The sequence below is a fragment of the Somniosus microcephalus genome, chromosome 3 (genome assembly GCF_052327205.1).
Source record: "Somniosus microcephalus isolate GS21.2 chromosome 3, FLI_Smic_1.0, whole genome shotgun sequence".
Lineage (NCBI taxonomy): Eukaryota > Metazoa > Chordata > Chondrichthyes > Squaliformes > Somniosidae > Somniosus > Somniosus microcephalus.
The window spans coordinates 339,039,276-339,066,694 of record NC_140989.1 but is presented as its reverse complement, the minus strand read 5'-3'; the positions used below and the strand labels follow the sequence as shown (position 1 = coordinate 339,066,694).

Below are 27,419 nucleotides of genomic sequence, written 5' to 3'. Positions count from 1 at the left end.
CTCGCGCTCTCTCTCTCTTCCAACAACAACATGCCCTCGAAAAAGCCTCGGCACCGCCGGGCACCCCCAGTTAGTATAGATATAGATAAAGATTATTCATTCACTGATTACCTCCAAACAGCTGTTATGTAGCTTGCCTTTATTGGGTACTGTCCCTGGCAATCTGGAGACAGGAAATATCACGACAGGGAATTCTAACGAGCTAGTATTTGGCAACCCCAGCTATACTGCTCAATGGTTTTGGCAGGTAGTTCCTCTGATGGCCTAGTAGGTAAACGCATTACCTGGTGTAGCATGAAGCCACATAGACCAGAAGGTCACAGTTAAATTTGCAGTTTTTGCTGCGTTAGCCGTTTCTGCTGGCACAGCAGTTGAGGTGCTACAATTGTCCTCGGCATCTTTGGCTAGGGAAGAGGAAAATCATTATCATCCATTAATCCTTTTCAGAAAGAGTGCCCGAGTGGCAGGCAAGAAGAGGATCAGGCTCAGCTGTGATTTTTCCACACTTGAATTTTCCACAGTTGAATAGCCTTCCTGCACTTAATGTTTAGGCTCACACAAGGAATGGCCATTTTGCTGAAATATCTCGGGGCTGCTGGTGCCTGTGGCACTGTACTGCAGCAAGAGTTTTTACCTTTCGAAGAGTAGGGGAGGATTGGAAATAGGGGAACAGGCTAGTGGCGAGCACATTGCGCATAAAGGTTCCTACATAACTCTGGTAAAGGCTCTACTTTTCCCTCATTTGTTGATCCTTCAAGTATACATGAAGCATTATCCAATTGGAATAAAATCACAAGCATGATACAGACTTTATTGGCTGTTCTTACGTATAATGTATGTCCCTGAGTGGTCAAAGGGTTCATTACTTTTTAAATGAGAGGTGATATTTTCACTGAGTGGCAACAGAGATAGCTCGGGATCATTAGAAGATTTCACTGGGAGCTTGTTCAGAAACTGTGTACTGCGTGCCCCTCCTCTACAAATTTCAGGCCTGCACTGGATGTTCTCTCCGATTCAGTGTTGTGGGTTTCTCGCACATCCACCATGCTCAGGAGTTTACCTTTGTTGCCCAATATCTAGTCATGGGGGTTGTAACAGTGAAGCCCTCATTGTGTATAGTGGGTGCTGTAATGTTGCATGTGCTCCCTGTGTGCGTTTCTCCTATCCTCTGGAAGGTGGACTGATTTTAAAAAAACTCTAGTAAGTGGAGGCCAATTCATAGACTCATTCAATAATGCAGTGTTGCAGCCTGTGCCAGCTCTTTGAAAGAGCTATCTAATTAGTCTCACTCCTCTGCTCTTTCCCCGAGGCCAGTTGTAAACCAACAAACTGGTTTATTTTGCATGTAATCTACGAATGAACAGAACACAGCTTTCAATGAATTTCACACTATTTCACAACATGCTTCGGAACATAGCCAATAACAAAGCATGCCGCTCTATCCTTATTAGCAAGTTAAATTCATAGCCCAGGAAATTTCTGTAACTAGCCAGCTCTAATCTTAAGTGAAGCCCTCTGTCTATGGCTGTTTGAAATCCAAATTTCTACCGACTGTTCCTGTCTCCCAGCTAGACAGGAAGCCGACAACTGGACCTCTTGCCCTCCTCCATCTCGCCATTCCTGGAAATTGGCTGGTTGAGCTGCCAGTCAAACCTACCATCGCCCTCTTAGTTGTGGGCACCTACCAGCTTCCCCTACTGGGCTCAAATAAATGAAGCAATTCCAACACAATGGCCTCGATAGTTAATTTGGGAGCCTGTTCTGAATTTAACAGTTGCCGGCTGGCTTTCCCAGGGTTGTCAAAGGGAGGTGGGAACTGCTGTCTTACAGCACTCCTTGTGGGCCAGGATGAGCAGGAGTACTCCCTCCAGCTCCCCAAACAAGCCTTTGGCCTCCCTCTGCCAGTCGCGGCCCCTCTCTTTTCCCCCCCCCGCCACACTAGACGACCTCCTTTCCCTGCCCCCCATAAGCCCTGATCTCTCGCTCCCTTCCTCTCAATTACCGCTCCCTTCCCATTGGATCCAGGGATTAAGGTTCACAAGTGTTACTTTAATGATCCAGAAAATAAACTGAATTGCACCTTTTGTTTAATAATAAAGATCAATAAATGGACTGGTGGGCAATAAAACTGACCACCAGTCTGGTCTTGGAAGTGGCTACAAGAATTAATTTTTTAAAGTTTTTTTTGCTTTCCCCCCCAATATTGAATGCCGTTTCTATTTTTTTTGAGTCTAGCCTGCTATTTTCTTTGCTTCCATGTGATAGAGAGACAACTACTGATCCGCCTGCAATTCTCTGATAGTTTCTCCACAGATGACGATAATGACACAGAGGTTGAGGCAATTGAACTTGACACAGAGTTAAATTTGGTGACCGAATGCTGGGTGGAGCCTCAGAGTGGTCACGTGGTCACCTCTGCTGACAGCCGAAAGTACTTGAATGGATTGTCCTATTTAGACATCCCAAAAGCGGTAAGTCAGATGGGAAATTATTTCAACTCGGTTAGGAGGACTTCTGCATATAGAGAGTGTAAAGATTGCGAAGTAGAAATCTGTCACTGGATACACTACAAACCAGTTAAAAGCAGTTATTTGCTGTGACGTATACAGATCGGTCCCATCTGTAATGCTAGACAAATCACTCCCAAGCCCTCTATCGGCAACTTGGCTTATTGTGCTCTCCAGTATCAGCTCTTTGCTTGTTTAAGAACATAAGAACATAAGAAATAGGAGCAGGAGTAGGCCAATCGGCCCCTCGAGCCTGCTCCACCATTCAATAAGATCATGGCTGATCTGATCCTAACCGCCAATCTACTATCACAGAACCATCTCCTGAATCTAACAGAATTAGACACACGAAATAGGAGCAGGATCAGGCTACACGGCCCCTGGGCCCGCTCCGCTACCCACAGGGCCATGACCGATCCGAACCTAGACTCCTGTCCAAATTCCTGCCCGCTCCCCGTAACCCTTAATTCCCTTTACTTCTAGGAAACTGTCTATTTCTGTTTTAAATTTATGTAATGATGTAGCTTCTACAGCTTTTTGGGGCAGCATATTCCATGGACCTACCACCCTCTGAGTGAAGTAGTTCCTCCTCATCTCAGTTTTGAAAGAGCAGCCCCTTATTCTAAGACTATGCCCCCTAGTTCTAGTTTCACCCATCATCGGGAACATCCTCCCCGCATCCACCCGATCCAACCCCTTCACAATCTTATATGTTTCAATAAGATCGCCTCTCATTCTTCTGAACTCCAATGAGTAGAGTCCCAATCTACTCAACCTCTCCTCATATGTCCATCCCCTCATCCCCGGGATTAACCGAGTGAACCTTCTTTGTACTGACTCGAGAGCAAGTATGTCCTTTCTTAAGTATGGACACCAAAACTGTACGCAGTATTCCAGGTGCGGTCTCACCAATACCTTGTACAACTGAAGCAATACCTCCCTATTTTTATATTCTATCCCCCTAGCAATGAAAGCCAACATTCCATTGGCCTTCTTAATCACTTGCTGCACCTGCATACTAACCTTTTGAGTTTCGTGCACCAGGACCCCCAGATCCCTTTGTACTTCAGTACTTTCCAGTTTCTTGCCATTAAGATAATAACTTGCTCTACGATTTTTCCTGCCAAAGTGCATAACCTCACACTTTCCAGTATTGTATTCCATCTGCCAAATCTCTGCCCACTTACTTAGCCTGTCGATGTCCCCTTGCAGGTTTTTTATGTCCTCCTCACTCACTACTTTCCCTCCCATCTTAGTATCATCTGCAAACTTTGATAGGTTACACTCGGTCCCCTCCTCCAAATCGTTACTATAGATTGTAAAGAGTTGGGGACCCAGCACTGACCCCTGCGGAACACCACTAGTTACTGATTGCCAGTCTGAGAATGAACCATTTATCCCAACTCTCTGCCTTCTGTTAGATAGCCAATCCTCTATCCATGCCAGAATATTACCCCCAATCCCGTGATTTTTTATCTTAAGCAATAATCTTTTGTGTGGCACCTTGTCAAATGCCTTTTGGAAGTCTAAATACACTACGTCCACTGGTTCCCCTTTATCCACCCTATACGTTACTTCCTCAAAGAACTCCAGCAAATTTGTCAAACATGACTTCCCCTTCATAAAACCATGCTGACTTTGTCCCATTAAATTATGATTATCCAAATGTCCTGTTACTGTCTCCTTAATAATGGACTCCAAAATTTTACCTACCACAGATGTTAGGCTAACCGGTCTGTAGTTTCCAGCCTTCTGTCTACTGCCCTTTTTAAATAAGGGTGTTACATTAGCAGTTTTCCAGTCTGCCGGGACCTTTGCCGAGTCCAGGGAGCTTTGGAAAATTATTACCAACTTGCTGATATTTACAGTATACAGGGGTTCAGGAGCCATTCAGTACCTGAGTGCAGTGAATTGATACCTTGTGCCTGGAATGTACTGTGTACACGTACAGAAATGAATGCTGACACATATATACAACCTGAACAATCCCGAGTATGAGTGAACTTTTCCCTCTGACCCGGCATGTACTGTCGCTTACCCGTAAATAATATAACAGATAATGCGCAAGAGAACCTGACATCCTGAAGTAGATGGACATTATGCTTAGGAAAGTTATAGAAAAGCCTGAAGATTTCGAACTAAAGTATAAATTTTCTAGTTACATGCAGGCCAGACACAAAACTGTATTTTTTTTTTGAGATGCCATCCCCTTCTCCTACAATCGCGTCCTCCTTTGGGATTGCTGAACAAACCTTTCATAAGACTGGCAGGATCCCAAACCTCATAGAAATACTGTTTTAAAATTGAACCCTGAATCTTCTGTGGACTAAATTTAATCAATTTATCATTGAAGAAATGTTTTTCATGTTCATGATATTCTGCAAGGGTTTGATAGTATGGAGTATATTCTAATAAATGTAACTTCTTTTCCCCCTAGATTTACCCACAAGACCATGCATGTATATCTTCCATGTTGACCTTTGAACATCTAAGTCAGCTTTGTCAGAATAAGGACTACATCTTGCCAATTTGGGGGTCAAGGAGCACAGAAGGTAGGGAATCAAAGGACATGGAAGCTAGGAATAGAAATTCAGAGCCTGAGGAAAGGGTAGAAGTTAATTGTTTGGAAACTACTGAAGTGTGTCTTTATCAAATAACGAAGAAACATTCTGCCCTCTATAAACCTATGTCCGCCCACAACAAGAAGGAACAGCACACTGGAGCATTGATCCGCGGTACCACCATGCTGCCTTTGCGTGTAGTTGCTAATGGAATTGAGATTATTCTAGACTGATGTTCTACTGCTATGTGGTCCTTGATATGTGCTCAATTAATGTATGTACCCCTGTACAAATTTAAAATCTAGTGGAAGATGATGGCCAGAAAATCTTTTAAGTTTAACAGTGGTTGACTGTTTTTACTATATATACATAAATGGACTGCATTATTGGTATGCCATTGTAGGCCTAGATTTAAAAAGTCTCATCCTTATTTTCAAATCCCTCCATGGCCTCATTCCTCCACCTATTTTTGTAAATCCCTCCAGCCCTATAACCCTCTGCCATCGCTGCACTCCCCCAATTCTGGCCTCTTGCCCCCCCCCGATTTTGTTCGCTCCAACGTTGGTGGCCATGCCTTCAACTGCCTAGGCTACAAGCTCTCGAATCCCCTCCCTAAACTTCTCTACCTCTCTTTCCTCTTTTAAGACACTCCTTAAAACCTACCCAATATCTCCTTATGGGGCTGGTATCAAATTTTGTTTGATAATCGCTCCTGTGAAGCATCTTGGGATGTTTCACCACGTTAAATGCACAATATATATTTTATGGCATCTCTGATATGAATGGTATTTTTCAGATTGACACAAAAGCTGAGTAGAATGTCTCTAGGATCTTCTGCTCAAACACAGGTAGCATTTCTCTTCAGTTTCTTTTGGTGCATCCTTTGAGCTCATGAAATGAGTGTCAGTGGTGGAGAACAGAGCATTTTTCCACTAGTTGTTGTCATCAAGCACTCCAGGTCAGTTGTAGTATCAGATGCAGAGTAAATCTTCTTGGCCAACAGTGCACCTTAACTGCAGCCTTAGTGTGCCCTACTGTAAGGAAAGGGTTCATCAGACTGTCCTGAAGTCTATTAATGCTGTACGACTATTGATTTCTCCTTGTATTGTAGTAATGTTAATCTTTAGCCTTTACCTGTTAAGCAACAACGTTTAAGTCAATTTAAAGTACCACTGGGCTATTGAGCTCGGGCTGTCCCTGTAGCAATGGCCATTTTCAGGAAGTAGTAAAAAGAGGCTTTATTAAAGATTGCCATTGAATCATTTGATAACAGTGTGGAAAAACAGTTAGTTTTGCAAAGGAAAATGTCTGGGTGTAGATCACCCTTTTTAATTGAGGTTTCTGTAGAAGCAGGACATTGACTGGTGCGGAATGGCACTGAATCAAAGGCAGACTTATAATTAGAAGTTTCACTTTGCAGAATAGCAATTATATGGAACAAGAGTGAAACTATTGATAAGATAACAAAGTAAGGAAGTTGTACGGGAAAAGGAGCTAAGTAAGGAAAACTAAAGTTATTGATGCGGGTTAAGTCAATTACATTTTCCTTATATGAAGTTGTATTTTAACTTTTATATAATTTGATACACCATTGTGTGGATTGTCACATAGAAGGGTGTAAGAGAAATATATAGAAACTGGCTGTTTTTAATGAGTATTTGGATTCGTAAAGGACTAAGATACTGTGCTCAGAACTGTAACACGTTTGAATCCCCAGCCAACCATCACTAGGTCTGGTTGTAAGTACTACCTTTTAGAAGAAGAAGGAGAAGAATATTTAAATACTATTGCACGTGTGGTATACTTAACAAATCCATGACATCCGATTCTTCTGGCCACACTGCCTGAAATTATTTGAAGTATTGTATGTGGGCTGTGACTACTGGGATCTGATTTGAGACTTCTCAGACATGTTTCTTGTAAGACCCAGCCAACAGTGAGAAGTGACAAATGTCATCGGTTTGAGCCCAGCTTTTACTTCAAGTACTCCACGGAGGTGAATAGTGTTCTAATTCATTGAATCGTCTAGTTCCCACCTACATTTCTTTTTGTTTATAGGATTAATTTCAATTACCTCCACTTTTACCTTTTTTCACAAATGTATTAGCAATTGTATTAAAAAAAAATTCTTCCTGACTTCTCTTCTAGCTTCTAACTTCCTAATTTTAATCTCATGTTCCTTCATTTGAATCTTTCACCATAGTAAACAACTTTGCTGAATAAGCTTTGAAGCTGTTTACTGCCGTGTTTTCTCATACAGTGTATATACACATGTATAAGGCGACCCTCTCGGTTACACCTAAAATATTTTCAAGTTCTCTCTATTTGTCTCCTATATCAGAAGTCAGAGCCTTAACTGAAGTTGGCAATCGGAAGAGAAAATTGCCATTTAACTACAATGGAGTTGTGGAGTGGAGCATTAGTTAGCGGGAATGCACTGGCATTGTGCTGCTATTGGGTACATGGTCTCAGGAGAAATTGTTCCATTAGTAGAGAAGCCAGCCATGAGGGGAACCTAAGAGAAAAAAACCATAACATAACACTGAATCCTCCCCATCTACTTTTTAGCTCCAAACGGGGACATAAATTTCTAGTGCAGGCATGTAGAAGTTTCGAAGCGGCACTGACCTGGATATTAATGTTAGTGACAGTAAATGACCATTGTTTGCAATTTTAAGAGTTTTTTTTGTTAATTTATTTCCTTTTTATTATCCCCTGTTCCTCTCCTGAAAGGGCTGTATTTTGCTGGGCTTCAATTCCGACAGTATGAGTTTAGACTGGGAGCCACCGGATAGCAGTCGGGAGCGAGAGTTCATTAAAGGGCGTTACCTTCGCCGGGGTGCTAAAGTTAGCGCCCCTGCGGCCGATTTTCCCAGGTAGCGCCCTGCGGCACTGCAGGCCTTCCTCCTCCTCTTAAAGGGAAGGGGCCTGGCGCAGCGCGACCCAGGGCACAGCTGGGCCACCAGGGATCGGGAGTGCTGGCAAACGAGCCTGGCACTCAAGAGGAGTGCCGGGCTCACGGAGAGCAGCCGGCACCCCGCGGGGGGTTTCACGGGGGCCAGGGACAGCAACGGGGTCAGGTGCTGGCAGCGGCCAGCAACAAAAATGGCCACCCGCCACCTCCCCTTTAACTAGCGCTGCCCTGGCCGCAGGTAGGCCCCCCTGACCCTGGCGGACATAGCGTCCGGCGGTAAGTCGGGGGGGGCACCACCCAATATTACAACCACGGCGCAAGTGAGGCGCTGCACACGGCGATGACATGATTGCCGGCAGCGCAGCGCCACGCGGTGCTAACGGTTAGCGTCGCCACTAACCTCCCGCTGAATTTCGCGTGAGGCGTTAGCGACGCTGCGCCCAGGCGCTAGTTGATTTGCGCCCCGTTAGCGCCCCCATATGTTTTGAACTCCCGCGCTCTGGAGCATTGTCTGTAATGCCCCAACTCTTGCACTGGCTGCGATCAGCTGAGCTGGGACAGAGCTCCTGGCCTGTATGACTGTGCTACACTAAACAGTGCCTTATCCATTAGGCCATTGGGTGAGCACTATTATTTGCATTGTCTGCGTGGCCTGTCTGATATTGCGGACCAAGACAATCTGAGATTTCTTTTCAGTATCTTGACAAATTGATCGCTGTGCAATTGCTTTATGCCCTCTCCAGCAATCTATTATTCTATCATTCTCTATATAAACTACTCAACCCTTGATTGATTGCTTTATAATTATTCCCATTATTCTACTTTGGTTTTTGTGCATGGTTTCCATTAGTTTTCTCTTTTTCCAATAATAAGTTTGCTGATATATATGCTTTAAATCAAAGGAGACTCTTGTAGTGGTCTCAGACTGCTAACTGTACCGTACCCTGCCTCCTTTTACTCCCCAGTCCACCTGACTGACTGCCCTTTTCTCATTCAAGCAGGTGATTATGATGTAGAGAATGATTTCATCCGCGGTGTACCATTCCAGTTCGATCTGATGAAGCTTTTACCGAAGTGTCAACAAATTGAACTATTTTTCCACACGTTGACTAAAGGTAAGGTTTCAACGTTGTGCTTTCCCTGAAATGAGGGATCCCCATACTGCCACTGCAGTGAAGATCCATCCATAGGGCCACTATGTTGTGCAGTTTTACTCATGCTACAGGTGCAAACTATTCCTACATCACTTGCCTGCTGCTCTAAGATTGTATATAACCTAGGTATGTGGTAAGAAGGTGAACTTTGTGCTACCCAGACTTGCCTGAGGAGGAGAGCGGGAGATGTAGCCATTATGCTGAGTGTTTGTTTCTGACTGAGGCACAAGGCTGGGGGTGGTGATGAGTGGATAGGGAAGGACCTTTAACTGGAATTAATTTCCATGTACTCCTTTGTTCTTTCAAAGTCCATGAATAGCATTGTTGGAAGATTTTATTTGTTCTCAACTTAAAAACAAAAATGCAGATATTTTTGCTACCGTGTTGGCTACTGTTGGAGAAGCATTTGATGGTGAAGCTGATTTTTTTCCAACTAGGGTGTGTCTATAAAATAGTTAAAAAGGGAACAAATACTAGAGTTCTTTGAACAATGGTTAGCTTATGGCTACAGGAATATTGTATCCTTCACATGGACTGGTTACTGATATGACCACCTTGTGTCCGAGCCTGATGCACCCGTAAATTATTCTCCGACTATCCAAAACTTACTTCAAGACTGGGTTCTCGTGTATGTTTGGACCTTATTCTCTGTTGTTTCTTTTCTTCCTTCAGCAGAGGATGATGGGACTACGAAGGAGACTGCCTCTTTACCCAATGAGATCCTGTTGAATCTTTTCCATAGCTATTTGCAACAGGACCTCAGTGACCGGGAGTTGCCATTGGCTGACTCTGATCATGCAACTTTTATGCAGCAAATTGTGCAGCGGGATCGGAATGGTCATTCCATTCCTTTTACTCTACCAGTTGTGAAAGGTAAAATAACCTAGATTTTGCTGCATTTGTCTATATCGATCTCTGTACCTAACAAATCACCAGAGTACGAGGTTTGACATCCATTCTTTCCACACTAGTTCAGGACCTAATGGTATTTCTGAGAGTGGTTGTACTCAGTCTACTTTGTGTCTCATCACAGTTTAACATGTGGAGAGCTAGTTCAAGGAAAAGTGTCCTGCTTGGATTAAAGTTCCTATCAACTCCAACTAAAAGCAAATGAGTACATTTCTGTCGATTCAGTTCTGTGTTTTTGATCCAGAAAAAGGTTCCTGCAGCTTGGCTAAGAGTTATGTGCTTTTTTCTTGTTCTGTAGAAGAGCCACTGAAAGTGACCAAGAAGTTGGAGAGACAAGACACCCTGATGTCATTGCACACCCTTGGGAGTAACAAAGAGGTCATGGGTTCAACCAGCACCTTACAGGTTAGTGAGTGTGGGAGGTCCACAGAGCTCTGCAGTGGTGCTAACACATAGGAACTCCAGAACCCCACTGGAATAAAAATATGGATCAATACACACCATAGTAAAATTATTGAGGGCTTCAAGGTTTTGTTCCTGCCAAGGATTTGGAAAGTCTCTTTCTGTTTTAGTCTCAGTTTATTTCCCAATGGGAATAGAATCAAAATATTTCAAAGTTAACACGTTTACTACTAATTTATAACCTGTGTCAGAGAAGATGAATGAATTGGGGTTTGAAGAATGGTAATACTCCTTGGATTTGAGGTTGGGGTTGAGACGTATTGCCTCAGATGGCAGCAAATTGGATAAATATCATATTCTTGGCACTATATCGGCCCTTGCCTTGTTTGCTTTTGTCTGTTTTCTCTCATACATAGAATGGGTGGGCTCTTACCTTTTGGGGCATGGGATTGAGAACAGAAGATAACGTTCGAAAGTTTGTATCAGTGAAGACTTGGGTGACACATTGTTTCAGCTCCTGGAGACTATCACAGCACACACATCGCTCAATACCTGCTTCCAGTAGCAGTCTTATGCTTTTGGTATACTCCTACATTTCTGAGAAGCACTAAGCATTTGGACACACATCCCTCATATGTACCATCCAGAGTTTTGTTAGTTAAGTTTAAGAATGATTGCATCTCTTATCCATTCCATGTGATAAGTTCGGTACCTACGAGCCTATATTTAATAGTAAGTGAAGGGTTGGGTCAATGTGAACTTACTAGCTCATGATAGTCATGTCTGTGTTTAGAGTTCAGGATAGAACATGCAGAGTTAAGCCCATGTCTCTCTTTAATTATTGTCACACATTTTATTGCCATTGGCAACAAATTAATTATTTATAAAACCTTACTGAAGTTAGACACTAACTTGTTAGGATTGGATATTTCTGCCTGAAGGTAACCTGTCATTGTTTTAAGAGTACCAATTCTGGACTGCTCGCTAGTCCCACAATATCCTGGCACACTGTATTCTCTAATTTCACAATATCCTGTCACAATGTGTTAAAACATCAAACAATCATTTTACAATCCAAAAGGAAAGTTGCAGTGATGTTTCTGCATGGTATTATTATAAGTACCATCAAGGTGGCAACATAGGGATGTAAGCAGGGTGGAAGTAGCAGGTCTTTTTATATATTTTATTAATTTAAACATTTGGGGGGGGAAAATTCGGTATCGCCCATTTTGGGGCGCTAATATCGGCCCGGTGCTAATTATCGCCTCCGACTGCAAAATTCGCCTCTATCGCCCCTGGAGGTGATTTGAGCGTTAAATCAGGCACTACACACCTCTCTTAAGGTGCAAACGTCAGGAAGTGAGGCGCTACCTCAGAATGCTACTGAAGCTCAGGCGATGCCAATTACCATGGAAGCCAGACAGATTGGTGCCATCCAGTTCTTAAAGAGGAGGGGCCATCTTGCTGGCCAGCCACACCCTGCTCATTGCAGCCTTGAATCTCGGCCTGGAAAGACCTCAAAAGCAATTGTGTCGGAAGTACTAATGGATAGGCCCAGGGAAAGAGTTTGCCGTTTAGGAACCACAAAAGTGGTGCTGAGGGCCAAAACACCTTAGGACAGCGTTAAAACCAAAAATTCTGCTGACAAGAAACGGCAGGAAGCTCCCGCCTTTAAATAGTGCTCCCCCAGCCCCTTTCCGACTTGAAAACGTTCCCCTCTACCTGTCGTTCCTAGCGGCAGGCGCTAAGGCAGGGGGCGCGACTCAATACCTGGTCTGGGGCGTTGCACGCTTGACTGACGTCACGATCTGCGGGCATAGGAGATTGGCGGTAGTGTTTAGTTTAGCGCCAGCGCAAATTGACTGGTCAATTTCACGAGCGGCACTAAAATTGCTGCGCTCGGGCGCTAAGTTCCTAGCGCCCCATTAGCGCACCCCGGAGGTGCTAACCAACCGAATTTTCCCCCCTTGCTGTCTGAGGAACTACGTGGAATGCTGGTTTGACTGCTGGATAATGGATATGCTGGCCATTCCAAGGGCAGCAGGCGCATGGGAGCACCACCACCTCCAAGTTTTCCTCCAAGTCACATACCATCCTGACTTGGAAGTATATCGCCGTTCCTTCATCGTCGCTGGGTCAAAATCCTGGAACTCCCTCCCTAACAGCACTGTGGGAGTACCTTCACCACACAGACTGCAGTGGTTCAAGAAGGCGGCTCACCACCACCTTCTCAAAGGTAATTAGGGATGGGTAATAAATGCTGGCCTTGCCAGCAACGCCCACATCCCGTGACTGAAAAAAGAAATGTCAGAATTGGGACATCTTTGGATTGTTTACCCTAGAAAGAGTTGTTTGAACTTGCCTTATTTTAATGTCTTGTAATAAACGCGCTTTCCTTTGTTCTAATTGGTTAGAGTGTTGGCAATGCTGATATGACAGAGGACAATGTAATCCCAGTTGAAAATGAGAGCACACCGCAATGGAGATGCTATGCCAGGTTTGTGAATGCACAGCAAATCCTGCTCACCTTTTTGCCAGCCACCTTTTCAGGTAAGTTTTGCTGATGAAAGTTTACTCCAGGGCCTACAGCCATCATTGTCTTAAGAGGGAAATTAGCCTCCACTTCCCTGTTATGAAGATTCATTCAACTGTACTCCATTCTCCCAGTTACATGTGATGGGGATTGAGCCATTCTGCTGTTTGTCACTCCCACCTGCCAGTCCCTCTGTGTAAAATGTTGTAAAGTTCCATGTGACCCATGTTTGGGATTATTATTAACTACCTTTCATTTCAAACCATTACATTTTTCACTAAAATAATCACTGTTCAAATCCTAAAGATTAATTTTTGAAAGTTAATACGAATATCCTGTTCTGTATAATAAAACACACATCTAAGTAAAATCAATACTGGCAGAGATCCTGGGAACAGATCAACTGCCTGCTTCTTGTTAAGGGAATGAGGTGTCCCGTGGGGGGCACCTAAGCAGGTGTACAAAATAAATAATGAAACAAGCACAAGGAAATACAACTTTTAATAAAAGTCCTGCCTATAAACATCTTAAAGTACTTGCAGTTGATTTAAGATTTTTCTTCAGATTCTGCTTCTGATCTTGCCTAATTTTTGTGCTGCAGCCAGTTCTTTACCTGGAGCCACTGTGATATACTTACCAATATAACTGTGGTGTCATTCTTCGTTAGTATATTGTAATGCAATCCTATAGACTGTTGGCGGAGATGAAAGAAAGGGACTGGTTTTTACTCATGGTCACACAGCATGCCCAGCAACCTTGCTAAGAATTGACAGAACTCCTCCCAGAATATTAGTAAGCAGGCACGGATGATGACTAGTGTCAGAGCTCCATTTGGAAAATGTGGAGATAAAGTGAATACAAACAATAATGATAAAAGAGAATTATATAAAATATAAAGGTCACTCATTTACAGTTTACATAGAATCCCCAAAGCCTCTGAATGCATTTTTAATAAAAATGGAATTTAACCTATTCAGTCACTGTAAATCAGTGGCACAGATGTTATCTTGTTCTTGGCATAAACACCCCTAATGGCCTTGTCCTTGGATGCTCGTGTGCAACACCATGGTAGGTCCAACTATGAAGCCAGTTGTTAATAGCTCTTTGATCATTTTGAGTCAGCAGAATGAATATTCTTAAACCATTTATTACCTAGCTGGTGATGAGATGGGGCGAGGAAGTACTTCACATTTTCTTTTCTTTAAAGGATTTTCTGTCTGAGCTTTACTCTTTTCTGCTAGATATGCAACGACTGATGGCTCCTGGGATTGACGAGAGTACAAAGCATGCTGGATTAGGAGCCGAGGAACTGCTACAAGTAGAAGTGAAAGAGTCAGCGTTGAGTGAACACTCTGGAGCATTTAGTGCAGCCTCCGCAATAAAGAAATCTGAGTTGGCTACAGTTGGAGAAGCACGTGATGGTGGAGCTGGCCAAGTAGCAGTCAGTGTATCAAAGAATAACAGCACCAAAAGAGATCCCGTGTCGACAGTGCGTTCCCCAGGACAGGAAAATCATTCTGCCAAGTCTACGCCACTCCTTTCTCCAACCTTGGCAGGTGCTAATGAAATGTCACCTGTTGAATCTGAAGAGGAGAAAGTACAACCTGATACAGGTAACAGACTGGAGCTACTTGTAGTGATAGTGCTCTTTGCATGCAAACCGTTTAGGAATCTAATGAAATGGTCTGTGGTTTTGACCAAAGCGTTTAGGAGTTTGGTGGTGGGTAGATGATTTCATCAGTTTTGGGTGGATATTCATATAGACAGATATGATAGATTTTCATTTTTTTAATTGATATTCATGTAGTTTTAAGATATTTGAATTATTAGCGTTTGAATTGAAAATGAATAATCCAATATGGTTTTGTAAATGAAGAGTTTCCAGTCTAATTGCAAATGCTCAGCTTAGCTTGGCTTGAGTTGAGCAGATGGCCATCAATACCTGGAGCGGGACCACAGTCCACCCTCATTGTTGCAACCTCCACTACTAGATGATCACTCATCTGCTCCAGGAGTGAGATTATCCAAAATTTGACCATGCTATTCCACAAAGCTACCCTACTTTTGATAACAAGAACTCACTGGTTGGCTGATCTCATAGGGGTAACTGTCATTTTGTGTCTTTCTGCTGTCCTATGTTCTATAATCCCCCGAGATCTCTGCGCCCTGCCAATTCTGGCCTCCTGAACATCCCCGCTTTTAATTGCTCCACCATTGGTGACCATGCCGTCAGCTGCCTAGATCCTAAGCACGAATTCCCTTCCTACATCTCTCTGCCTCTCTACTTCTCTCTTCTCTTTTAAGACGCTCCTGAAAATCTACCTCTTTGACCAAACTTTTGGCCATCTGCCCTAACATCTCCTTATATGGTTTGGTGTCAATTTTCTTTTGATAATGCTCCTGTGAAGCATCTTGGGATGTTTTATTACGTTAAAGGCGCTATATAAATGTAAATTGTTGTTCCTTTCTCGATCCTCATGTAGTGAGACTAACATAACAACGTTGCTACTCCATATCCTAAAGGGGTGTCGTTGCAGCCATTCTCACTGCTGGTAACTTGGGCTTACCCTTAGCGCTTTATGGCAGGCAGTCTATATTTCTTTAAGAACTTTCTGCAAATGTGTGGTTTTTTTTTTATCGCTGATGCCCCACAGACTCTGTCTGTGTGCCTTCTGAAATGATAAAGGAACGAGTGGAGTTCAATTTACCTCCAAAGAAAGACTTCCACATCACGTTCAGCCGCCAGACTTCTCAGATCGACTTGAATGATCCGAACCGCCTTCGATGTCCTGTCTACGTATACAACTGCTCACTGGAGTCTTTGAGGGAACAACTTGTGAACTCTTGCGTTGAACGCTCTAACCGGGACATTTATTTCAGGTAGGGCACTTGTTTATGCTCACTCTGGTCAGAATAGATCATATTGCTCAACTGAGTATGTCACAGAAACACAGTCATTTTTCAGTTTACACCTTCATTTTACTAAATAAATGGCAGCACCATTGGTTTAGCAAATAAATGACATGACTAAAGTCAGACATCAACTTCTGTGATAGATCTGGAATGACTTGCAAAGAGCCACATCTGTGATTAAATTGGTTTTGGCGTTGTTTGCTTAATTCATCCTTACTCTTTAAATGCGACAGGAAGAATAGGAGTAGTTTGTATACAATATATATGCAGTAATAATGGGTGTGCACCAGCATGCGGACAGACAATTGATTATTTATACCTATGTACACAATTACATCCTGATTTGGAGAAGGATGTAATTTTTTAGTCACAGTAAATGAAACCATTCAATGAGCACATGCTGTGGTGTTGAGATTTGTATGGGTTGATCCTGGTTTGTGATGTGGACACATTGGAGGGAATTTTAACAGGCAAGACCGGGTGGGTTGGGAGCGGCTGGGTAGTAAAATTTGGCGGGAAAACAAATTGCGATTGCAACCCGGCCCCAGTTCCGGGTTTCACTGAGGCGCGTTTGGCTGCGTGTGAGCAACCTGCTTGCTGGAGTCGGCGCAGGTGGGTGGGCTATGAAGACATCATTTAAGGTGATAATTGGATGCAAATGAGGGTCTTTTCACAGGAATTTAACTTCCCTTCGGATTTAACAACACAGATTTCCTGGGGCTTGGGAAACTCACCAGTAAAAAGGAGGCGATTTGCAGGTGCATTTCATAGGGGTCTATCAACTTCAGATAGAAAAAAATTAATAAAGGCTCAATTCTTACAGCTGCTTTGTTAGTTCTCTCTGGCAAATGTTTAGCAGAGAGTTCTTGTCACCATACAGGTAGTAGAGAACTTTGGAGGTTTTCAAACAGACACCAGCAGGATGGGAGGCGCCTTGGATGTTTTTGACAGTACATCAGAAGAGGAAGACCGTCAGCATCCATGGCGGTGACGATGTGCTGTGGTGGGATCTGCGGGTGCACATGAGAGGGGCTGAGGTTGCAGGAGGCACTACCCATGTAACAGGGTGTACAGACAAAGGTTCAGCTTCCTTGACCTCTCGGAAGAGCAGTGCTTCCGCAGGCTGAGGTTGTCATGTCAGGTGGTGGCAGACATCTGCAGCCTCCTAGGAGAAGACCTGCTCCCTGCTGGACCTGACGGCCATGCATTACCAGTAGCTGTGAAGGTCACCGCTGCCCTCAATTTTTTGCCTCTGGTTCCTTACAGGGTGGTACTTGAGACATATTGGGGGTCTCGCAGTCTGCCGCATATAAATGCATAAGGCAGGTGACGGATGGGTTGCTTGTCAGGGCTGGGAGTTATGTAAACTTCCCCTATGATGACAAAAGCCAGAATGCGCGGGCGCTCGGATTCGCCTGTCTGGCTGGGTTTCCCACAGGTACAGGGTGCCATCGATTGCACACACCTGGCAATCCGAGGACCACCACAGCAACCAGGAGTTTTCATCAACCGTAAGGGATATTCTTCCATCAATGTGCAGCTGGTGTACAACCGCAAGAAGAGGTGCATGTAGGTGTGCGCCATGTTCCCTGGGAGATGTCATGATGCTGTAGTACTGCGGCAGTCCAGCCTTCCAGACCTTTTCATTCCAGGAAGCAGACTTGAGGGCTGCCTCTTCGGAGACATGGGATACCCCCTTCAAACTTGGCTCATGACACCTGTGAGGAATCCCACCAATGAGGCGCAGGAGCGCTACAACGAGAACCGCATGATCACCAGGTGTGTCATAGAGCAGGGGTTCTCAACCTTTTTGCTTCTGAGGCCCCCCCTCCTGTGTTATGAAAATTCCACAGACCCCCTGTAACGCAAGTATTTTTTCTGTATAAAAATTAGTTATAAATTAATTTTTCAGGGTTAATGGCATTTTTTTTACACACACCTCCTGGGTGTTCTTCAGCCCTTGGGTAGAACTTGATGAATGAAGTTCTGTATCATCGCTCTGTGGGTTTAGTTGTTTTGAAGCTGATGGTCGAATTAAAAATGTATCCATATCTGGTATTTATTGCGTGCGTTTACAACGATTCTGTTCTTTGTCATTTATCTTGCTCCCGCTGAAATAGCTCTCTTACACCTTGCATAAAGCGAGAATGCATCGCGTAACCTGAGAACGTGTTAATTTCTGCGCTTTCAGCATGTAATAAACGTGCACGAATATTAACTTTTTTTGGTGATGTTGATGAAGTGTTATTGAAGTTAGTAGACTGTCTCTGAAGTTTGTACACTAGCTGCGGTTGGTAGAGTTCTGCTGAAGATGGTAGAGTGTTTCTGAAGTTTGTAGGTTGGCGCTGAGGTTGTTCGAGTTATCGTGAAGTTGAGACTGTCTCTGAGGTTGGTAAAGTGTCACTGGAGCTGATAGAGTGCTGATGAGACCGATGGTGTTGATGGCCGTACCAGCTCTCGCTTCTCCTCTTGTCCGTTACTAACGAGCGGAGCGCGTCTGCTGAGACCGGAAGCCGTCTCCTTGACAACACACTGGACGGATGACCATGAGCCTCGGGGCCAAGCGGCAGTTTCCAGTTCCTCGCGTCCTGTCCGGGCCGGGGACTAAAGTGATACCGTGCTGGTGTTAATCGGTGATTTGGGGCTGGAAGGTAAAACTCTGTGCCCTGGATACTGTAACCTTCGGGGATCGGCATTAAATCGACTTTAAATCGTCTGCGCGGTGGAGACAGGGAGCCATTGGCCCCAAGTTCCCGTTTCAAGCCTCCCTTCTGCCGGGAGCTGCTCACTTGATGTCAGTCACTGGCGGACCCCCGGAAACCATCTCGTGGACCCCCTGGTTGAGAACCCCTGTCATAGAGCAAGCCATCGGAATATTGAAGATGCACTTAAGGTACCTAAATAGGTCTGGAAGCGCCCTTTAGTATTCGCCAGTGAAGGTGTCCAGAATCATAGTGGTATGCTGCGTCCTGCACAACATTGCGCAGTAGAGAAAATTGCAGTTGAAGGAAGACGAAGGTGCTCATCACTCATCTTTGGATGAGGAGGACATTGAAGAGGAGAAGGAGGAGGATGGAGATGGGGCACCCGTCGCCAGAACAGCTGCGTACATTGCTGCCAGGGATGTCCTAATATCTCAAAGGTTCAGCTAGTGGTGACTCAGAAAAACGGTGCACCCTCAGAAGGAACGAGGTCCTCTTTGGAATTGCCCTCATACATGTCCAGCGACACTTGTGGTATGTGTGAAGGCCCTGGAAGACAAAAGAAAGGGATATGAATTAGTTGTTATGAATCTTATGATCCATGAAGAAAGACTCATGAAATAACACTGGACGGCCAGCTGCTGGTGCCGTCCAAGGAGTATAAATACTCGGGCGTGGGCCCAGCTTGCCCAGGACATTTTGTAAACGGGAACCAGTGAAAGATAACTAGACCTCCATGTTTTGAAACAAGTTGATTAAAGCCTTGCTTTATACTCGAACCAAGTGCGTAGTGAGTTTTATTACGTCATTAGTCGTAGCAAAGTAACGGTCTTGACAATCACCATACTCAGTCTTCTCCTAGTTCAGTCATTAATTAATGAAATAAAGTCAGCATGTGTGTCAGAGATATTTATTATTCTGTCACTAGCTATTTGTGATTCCCTCTTTCCATCTCCGCTTGAGAGGGATACAGATGTGCCACTGATCTCCATGGCATTCTCCTCTGCATCTGTGAGCTGGACTATTTGTGGCGGCCCATCTTCCGTCCTCTCCCCCTCCCTTGCATTTTGCACCCTCTTCACTTACAAGGGGTGATAAACCAGACCTGTGAGTGAGTGAAGGTGAAGTATTCATCCGATGGTTGCAGTGCATTCGGTGAGGGTGACTATGAGACAGATGCATTACGTTGCATAAGGATTGAGGTGAGCGGCAACGGTGGATGAATGAAGTGCATAGAAAGTGAAGACTGGGTGCTGCTGAAAGTTGAGTGGGTGTGAGGAGTGATGTGATGGAGTACGCTTGGCAAGACAGAGTGAAGGGGAACGTTAAACCACAGGATGTAGGTGAATCAGCAAATGTATTCACTTTCCCTGACCTGGTTAGGTCATTAAATCGCTTCCTGCACTGCATCTAAGACAGGGCGCCATGCTCCTGCTGTTGACCTCCTCAGCTACCTCCAACCTCGCCGCCTTGGTGAGAGCGGCAGGCTTGTTCCTCCCATTGCTGGGGAAAAGTATGTCCCTCCTGCTCCTGACTGGACCCACCAGTAATTCCAGGGATGCATTCGTAAATCTGGATGCTGCCCTTAATCATCCTAAACACCTCCCGACTCCTCCAAATTCCCTTTCTACATTGTCGTTTTAAACAGAGTTGAGATCGCTGTGCAGCTCGGAGATGCGAATTCCGGAAGTCAAAATGTATTGCCTCTATCCAGCTGAAATCGGAGAATCTGACCAGGGTTTCGCCCACGTAATTCCAACCCTCGCCCGAAAGCCGCCTTCACGTTAATATCAGGGCCACTGGGGCCGTAGATTGTGCTATTAATGGGCCAGAAATTCGTGAACGGGGCTTGCTGCGCGTGCAAGCCCCGTATATGCACTTACCCTGCGCTCCTGCCGATCAGCTCCAGGGACGCCTGGAATTGGTGTTTCAAACAGAAGAATCCCGGGCAGCGTCTGACGTCACACCGCCCAGGAGTGCAGCCAGCGCGAAGCCTGGAGCGTGCAGTGCAAGTGAGACACGCCCCTTAAGGTCTCATTGTAGCAGGACACGCCCCCAATGTTTCTGTCAAGCTGCTAAGCATTTTTACATGCAAAGCAGCAGTTTAAATAGGTTTTTGGAAGTTTTTTTGAAGATTTTGGTAACTTTCATAAACTTTTAAAAATGTTTACATTATTTTGAAGAATCTGAAGTAGTTTTAAACAGATTAAAGCAATTTAAAGACTTTTAAAAGCCCTAAAAGAATTTTTTAAATTCCATTTATTTATTTAGCAATGTCGTCGTCATACATGTCTTCACACTGTTCCCTTTGGGGAACTGTATGAAGTGGTGGAAGGATTTATGGCCATGATTAACGCTCATCCCGTGACCGTAACCATCTTTGAACCAGCCATTAGGGCGGTTAGTCCTATGGCGGGAGGGTTTTACGGGCTCCCACAAGCTATACAAGGAGGGGGGGCCACCCACACCCACGGACGCAAATATCCCACTGGATGTCAACCCAGAATTTAGAGCCCGAGCTCCGACTCCACTTGCCGGGACTGTCTGGAGCGGGGTTCGAAACCCTACCCTGATCTGGCCCAGCGGCGGGGATCCTACCGCTATGCCAAAGGCCCAATCCGATTAGCAACGTGAAATGGCTGGAATGAGCACACTTCACGGCATTAAAAGAACTCACAATTGAACTGATGATGACCTCAGCAATCTCCTCAAGGAGGTGGAGGCGCAGCGCCTGCTCATCATTGGTAATGAGAAGTCAAAGGCGCCGCAAAAAGGGCAGATGATAGCTTGGTCTTTCAAGTGGCAGCATAGGGCTCCAGTCACGGGGAGGGAAAAGGCGCAGGAAACGTATGGGTGTCACCTTTTGTGCGGAGTGGGCCTTTTGCGTAGCAGTAAGCATCCCCGCCGCTGGGCCAGAAGGAGTAGGGTTTCGAACCCCACTCCAGACAGTCCCGGCAAGTGGAGTCGGAGCTCCAACTATAAATTCTGGGTGGACATCCAGCGGGATACTTGCGTCCGTGGGTGTGGGTGGCCCCCCCCCCCCCCCCCTCAGATGGGTTGTGGGAGCCCGTAAAACCCTCACGCCATAGGACTAACCACCCTAATGGCTGGTTCAAAGATGGTTACAGTCATGGAATGAGCGTTAATCATGGCCATAAATCCTTCCACCACTTCATACAGTTCCCGAAAGGGAACAGTGTGAGGATACGTACGACGATGACCTCTTGCGCAATGCACCTCCTTGGACCCTCAGTCGCAGATGCGAGGGGGCAAATCGTGCAATTGTTAAATTTTTCATTTTATTGACATGTGAAATGTTGGACCAGTAATTCCCTTCCAAATGCGCGAGTACAGTCGGGGTACTTACGCGTCTGGCCGGAGGAAATGCCGGTTTTCAGCATGCACAGTGCATGTGGGGAAAATCGGCATTTCCTGTCCTCTGAACGAAGGGGTTCAGAGGCAGAACGCGTGCGACTGCACAGGCAGCGCGTGCGCAGTAAAATTTGCCGCTTTCATTCATGCTTTCAGTGAGGTCAAGTCATTACAGCTTACACATGAAAAAAGCATGGGTACAGTTGCTCCAGAGGCTGCGGAGGAAGATATTTTTTTATCGTGGAGCTTCTGAAAGTATGTATGTCTGTATATATTCCTTTGCGTGTTATGTATATATTCCTTTACTTATGTGTATGAATGTATTATTTAATTATGACTTTCAGAGAAAGTAACTTATTGGAAAATCATAATTAAAAACATATATTCATACACATTAGTAAAGGAATATAAAACATACATACGTATACGTAAAGGAATATATGTGGACATACATACATAGCTCATTCTCACATTCCATTCACACAGCCACAATTGCTCCTTCTACCTACCGTTCTGAAAACCCGTTTAAAAAAAAAAAAAAAAAAAAAAAAAATTTAAACTTTAAAACTTACTTAAAATTTCTTAAAATAACTTCCCTCCCTTTCCCAAACAAAAATATTGCATTTCAGAAGCTGCACGATAAAATATATCTTCCTCCGCAGCCTTGGAACAACTTTACACCTGCTTTTTTCAAGTGTAACTTGTAAGGACTTACCCTCACTGAATCCATGAATGAAATCTACAAAGTTCACTGCGCAAGCGCTGCCTGTGCAGTCGCACGCGCTGTGCCTAGACCTCGGGTCTGGAAATGCCGGCGTTCCCCGCATGCGCTGTGCATGCTGAACGCCGGCATTTCCAACGGCCAGATGCGTGAGTATCCCGACCGTACTCATGCCTTTGGCCACGAATTTCTGGCCCATTATGTGTTAGTATATTTTCTGCCTCTCCACCTGTTAAGATTGATGAGATTATACCTAGATTGAATGAGACTGATTGGATTGTGTATTTTTCTTCCCTCTTGAACAATTTAGATTTCAAGACAGTGTTCTCTGGGAATTGTATCAGGATTTGAAAACCAGGTAGCAAAGCTATCAGCTTAAGCCCTGATTCCTATTCACTGCTGGCTGGACATGCTGTGATAGTTTTGGTTAAGGGATGGATTCTTGTAACATCGGGTATTCTTTTCTGCTGTTGGTTGACTTGCATGTCTCTGTCCCAACCCTTTCCCATTTCAATTGAGTGAAATTTGCCTGTCCTGTCCTTATCTATAGCATTCATAATGTGTTTCATTCTCTCCTTCCCCTGCCTCTCCGCAAAGCCTCGACGTACCACAGTCCACCTAACCGAAAAGGCAGCAAGCAACCTGATGTCGAGTCTCTGCCACTGGTGGTGTTCTGACTGAAGGAATGTTTGTAAAAGTGTCCTTGGAGTAACTTTCTCTCTTTGTTTAAAAAAAAAAAATTGTTTGTTTCCTCTCCCGATCCTCAGGTAATCTGATCAGCACCATTCCCCAGACAGGATAGCGCGAATGCGGAACCAGTGTTCTACCATGTGCAGTGGTAATGCCACTGTGTTGTTCTCTGCCACTGAAAATAATTAAACATTTCACAAACCTTCAGATGTACAAGCCAGCTTTTTTTTTAAATGTTAAACTAAAATCTCTCAGCTGAAAGAAATCATGATTACGTGGCATTTCCCTTGAAGCACTAAATTTGGCTGCTACTTGTCGAAAGATTAAATCCAAGCAAATATTGCGTTCATGCTCGATTTCAATTTGGCCTGCCGGTGTAAAATCTGTTGGCCGCTGTGAGCTTGTTTGGTGCATGACATTATTTTATACATTTTGACGGCAGTGCTGAAGGTCTCGAATGGTTTTCTTCGCCAATACATCAATATAGTCGTTTGTAAAAATGCTGCTGTACATCCCCATAGAAAATGTACTGATTTACAGGAGCTAATGCTGAGTTTTCAAAAGTATTTCATTTTCTTCTCTGTCACTTTGCACAATTCCCCCAGCCGGAAGATTGAACAGAAGATCGGAATGCTGGCCTCTGCCAGTGTTGCTCTATAACCAGGGGGCAAATGGTGTCTGCTATGGAGTGGGCTGTGCTGACGGTTTCTTTTCCTTCTTCCTTGTGCTCTCCTTGGAATCGTGCTTGCACAAGTGCTACTAATGGGGAAATATCTGGTACTGAGCATGGACTAGTTTTGTTGGTTGGCTGGGTGAGGGTTACTGGTGCTGGACCTAGTGCTGCCATTTTGGTATTGAGCTTGTATATTAACACATGTGTGGAGCACTGGTACTGTTGCTATGACTGAGTTGCAGGGAAGAAAACGAGCAGTTCAATGTGACTTCCACTCTACGTTTTGGAACCAAGATTGTTCTTTGACCTCTGGCTCACTGGAATAGTTGCATTTTTGATCGTGTTTAAGGAGCCATTGTACCATTAATATCCCTGTAATGAAAACAACAGTCAGAGGGAGCGGTTTAGTGTAAAGTTACCATGGCTTTTGTGTGAAGGCTTTAACATGAGATGAGAATTTTCCGATTTCTCCTATTTTGGATATTGTCTTTCACATGTTAATATTTGTAGCTTTAATCTCACCTGACGCATTGACTGCAAAATTGGAATTCTCACGTGACTCCCAAGAACTTCTCATGCAGTAGTTGTTTTTCCTGTATCAGCCTTATTTGCGAAATCCACTCCTTCTCATACATTACAACTGTCTAAACTGTTCCTCTCCGAATCCTTGTACACTTAACTCATTGTCATTCTATTATCGAAGTTGATTGACACTTAAGATTGGAATACATTCATTTTTTTTAAAAACAGATCAATCAATGGTAAATTTGTGTTGTGCTGCCAATAGATGTACCTGATATCTAGTGATCTTAAAAGTTACTGAGGTTTTCCCTTCAATGATCCTGCTTCATCTCAGTTCATTTTATTTGGTTGCAGATTCTCCACAATGTTTCTTATTAGTATCGATGTTTGATAGTGCTGATGTTAGGGCTTCAGTGGTAGGAGCTGTATTAAATCCATATCGTATTGGATTGGAACTTTTTTTTGATTGCTACTAATTACGTTCTAACACTGTGGATTAAGGTCGCTGTCACAGGAACGGCCAGCAAACTCCTCCTCGACGGATCCAATATCCCATCTCCACAGGAACAAGGAGCTCGCCAACTACTGCAACTTGCTACAAGAGCATTACCACCAATGTTATGTAAAAGGTAATGGCAGTCACCAGGACTTGCTGAGGAGGCATTGCTCCCTGATGAAACATTAACCCACCACCCATTTCCCCCTCAATTCATGCCAGCAGCTTGAAGTGTTAGATAGCCCAAAACTTGAACATTGCTCCCCCATGTTCATGTATGTAAAAGCTAATGAATAATCACAGATATTGTAGACCAATGTGTACAGTAACATTTGTCTAGTGAGGACTTGTCACTTGGGACCTGGTGCCTGTTTACTGTTGAAACATGGCAAATCTTCCTCTCCCCATAATAAAATAAACTTTACATTCATATTTATTGGCTTATACAAGGGACATCACTGGCTACTTTTAGAAAATTAAAAGCAGTTGATTGATTCTGAGACAATCCTGATAAGGTGGAGGAGCCCTGTTCAAATCTTAACATTTGAATTTGCCAGCTTGAGGTTGGAGAAGTGGATGGTATGTCTGTTCTACGCCACGCTTCTAAAGGAATCGTCTCTTGACAGCATAACATTTCATTTTGGAGAAGGGAAACGCAACACAATATCTGCCTGTTATTGCCATGTGATCCTCACTTCCCAATTTCGTTGATAAAAATGGCATGGACTTCTGTTCACATTTTACTTATTTTAATTAACTACTATTATAAACATTGCTAAATGTGCTCAGTGAAATGTTCATCCATGCAGCAGTTTGCATAACTCCATTGGACAATGGTTTATAAATCAATTCTACCAGTAAACTTGCAGGTAGTTTGTGTTTTAAATAATTAGCTGGAAGAAATTTCCCACAGTGATGATGTAGCTTGTTGCTCATCATTAAAATTAGACATTTTAGAACTAAGTATTGGGAGTGCCTGTCCACTCCAATTTCATCTCATCCATCAGACTCGCCTCCTGCTCCTCGATCTCCTTCCTACTCGATGTTTCATCCTGGCCCCCATGTTAGTTGACATCGTTAATGATTTCTTTTCCTCAGGCACCAGCCCTTTCCCTTTTCAAACTTCCATCATAACCCCACTTGTCAAAAAAGCCCATCCTCCACTCATCTGTCCTCACTAATTACCTTCCTATCTCCAATCTCCTTTACCTTTCTAAGGTCCTCAAGCATGTCATTGCCTTTCATCTCTCTTAAAATAAAAACGCTTCTACCCTTCTCACAGCATCAAAATTACCCTAATCAAAATTATGAATGTAATCTTCTGACTAACAGTGGTTCACTTTAGCTATATATGTTAAAGGTACTGTATAAATACAAGTTGTTCTTGTTTGACCCAATTCTTAATGAGTGCACGTTGATACTGAGTTATCTGTCTAACGCAAAAGAGCCACAAAGGTGGATGGTTATTGGAAGTGGAAATGGTACCCTGTGCAGTAAGGGGTGCTTTTTGTGGTTTGGATTAAGGTACATTTTGAACCAATGTTAATGGAGTTACTGTTAATTTAACTTGTGATATACGTGATGTGGGGTTGCTTGGTTTGAACAAAATATGGGGAAAGTGGTCCATTCCCAAAATTGGCTTCACTCACTTTAATGGGCATAATATTGACCATAACAGATTTGGTGAGGGTGAAGATGTTTATTTTGAGCATAATTGTATCTTTAAGATGCTATTTTCTTTTCCTCTTAAAGGTGTATTTAGGAGTTTACAACAATCTTATTACATCAGCTCTCAGGACCTCCTTACAGCTATGGACTACTGTGAGGAGTTGCTACAGGAAGTCGATATCACCACTTTTCTGCAGACACTGTGTGGACATATCCGATCGTTCCGTGAAAGTCATGACCTGCAGCTTTGGAGTGATCATGAATCCAACCCTACAACATTTGTGATTGGAGGAGCAGAACCTGAGGATGAGAGGGTGCAGAGGGGTGCTCTTGCATCTACTTCAAGGTAACCCATTTCTAGTTGTCAGATTATCTCCTAGCCAGCACATTTGTAATTTAAGTTGGTCCTACAGTGGTATTAAGCAGCCATCTGCGAATGTAGTCTGAATCATAGGGAATAGTAACAGGTTAGTAATATCTGGTTTCAAGATCCTTCCATAAAGCGACCCCCTACGTTGAAACATTTTAACTTCTGACAAGTAACAAAGGGTGATACCAGAAATGTGACGGTATTACCCATCAGGAAAGGATGAACAGGCTGGGTCTCTCTTCGCTTGAAAAAAGAAGGCGGAGGGGTGACCTAATCGAGGTCTTTAAAATTATGAAAGGTTTTGATAGAGCA

At 43.9% G+C, this 27,419-nt stretch overlaps 1 protein-coding gene across 1 annotated transcript in view; it reads left to right on the top strand.

The window, feature by feature from the left end:
• szt2 (SZT2 subunit of KICSTOR complex) overlaps positions 1-27,419 on the top strand; it is a 293,641-nt gene that overhangs the window by 100,709 nt on the left and 165,513 nt on the right. The window contains exons 19-28 of the mRNA XM_085978227.1: positions 2,303-2,471; positions 4,945-5,059; positions 8,981-9,097; positions 9,809-10,009; positions 10,344-10,450; positions 12,862-12,997; positions 14,222-14,593; positions 15,635-15,860; positions 25,075-25,202; positions 26,822-27,083. Of these exons, the coding sequence (XP_085834353.1) occupies positions 2,303-2,471; positions 4,945-5,059; positions 8,981-9,097; positions 9,809-10,009; positions 10,344-10,450; positions 12,862-12,997; positions 14,222-14,593; positions 15,635-15,860; positions 25,075-25,202; positions 26,822-27,083 (1,833 nt within the window). The remainder of the gene's footprint in view (positions 1-2,302; positions 2,472-4,944; positions 5,060-8,980; positions 9,098-9,808; positions 10,010-10,343; positions 10,451-12,861; positions 12,998-14,221; positions 14,594-15,634; positions 15,861-25,074; positions 25,203-26,821; positions 27,084-27,419) is intronic.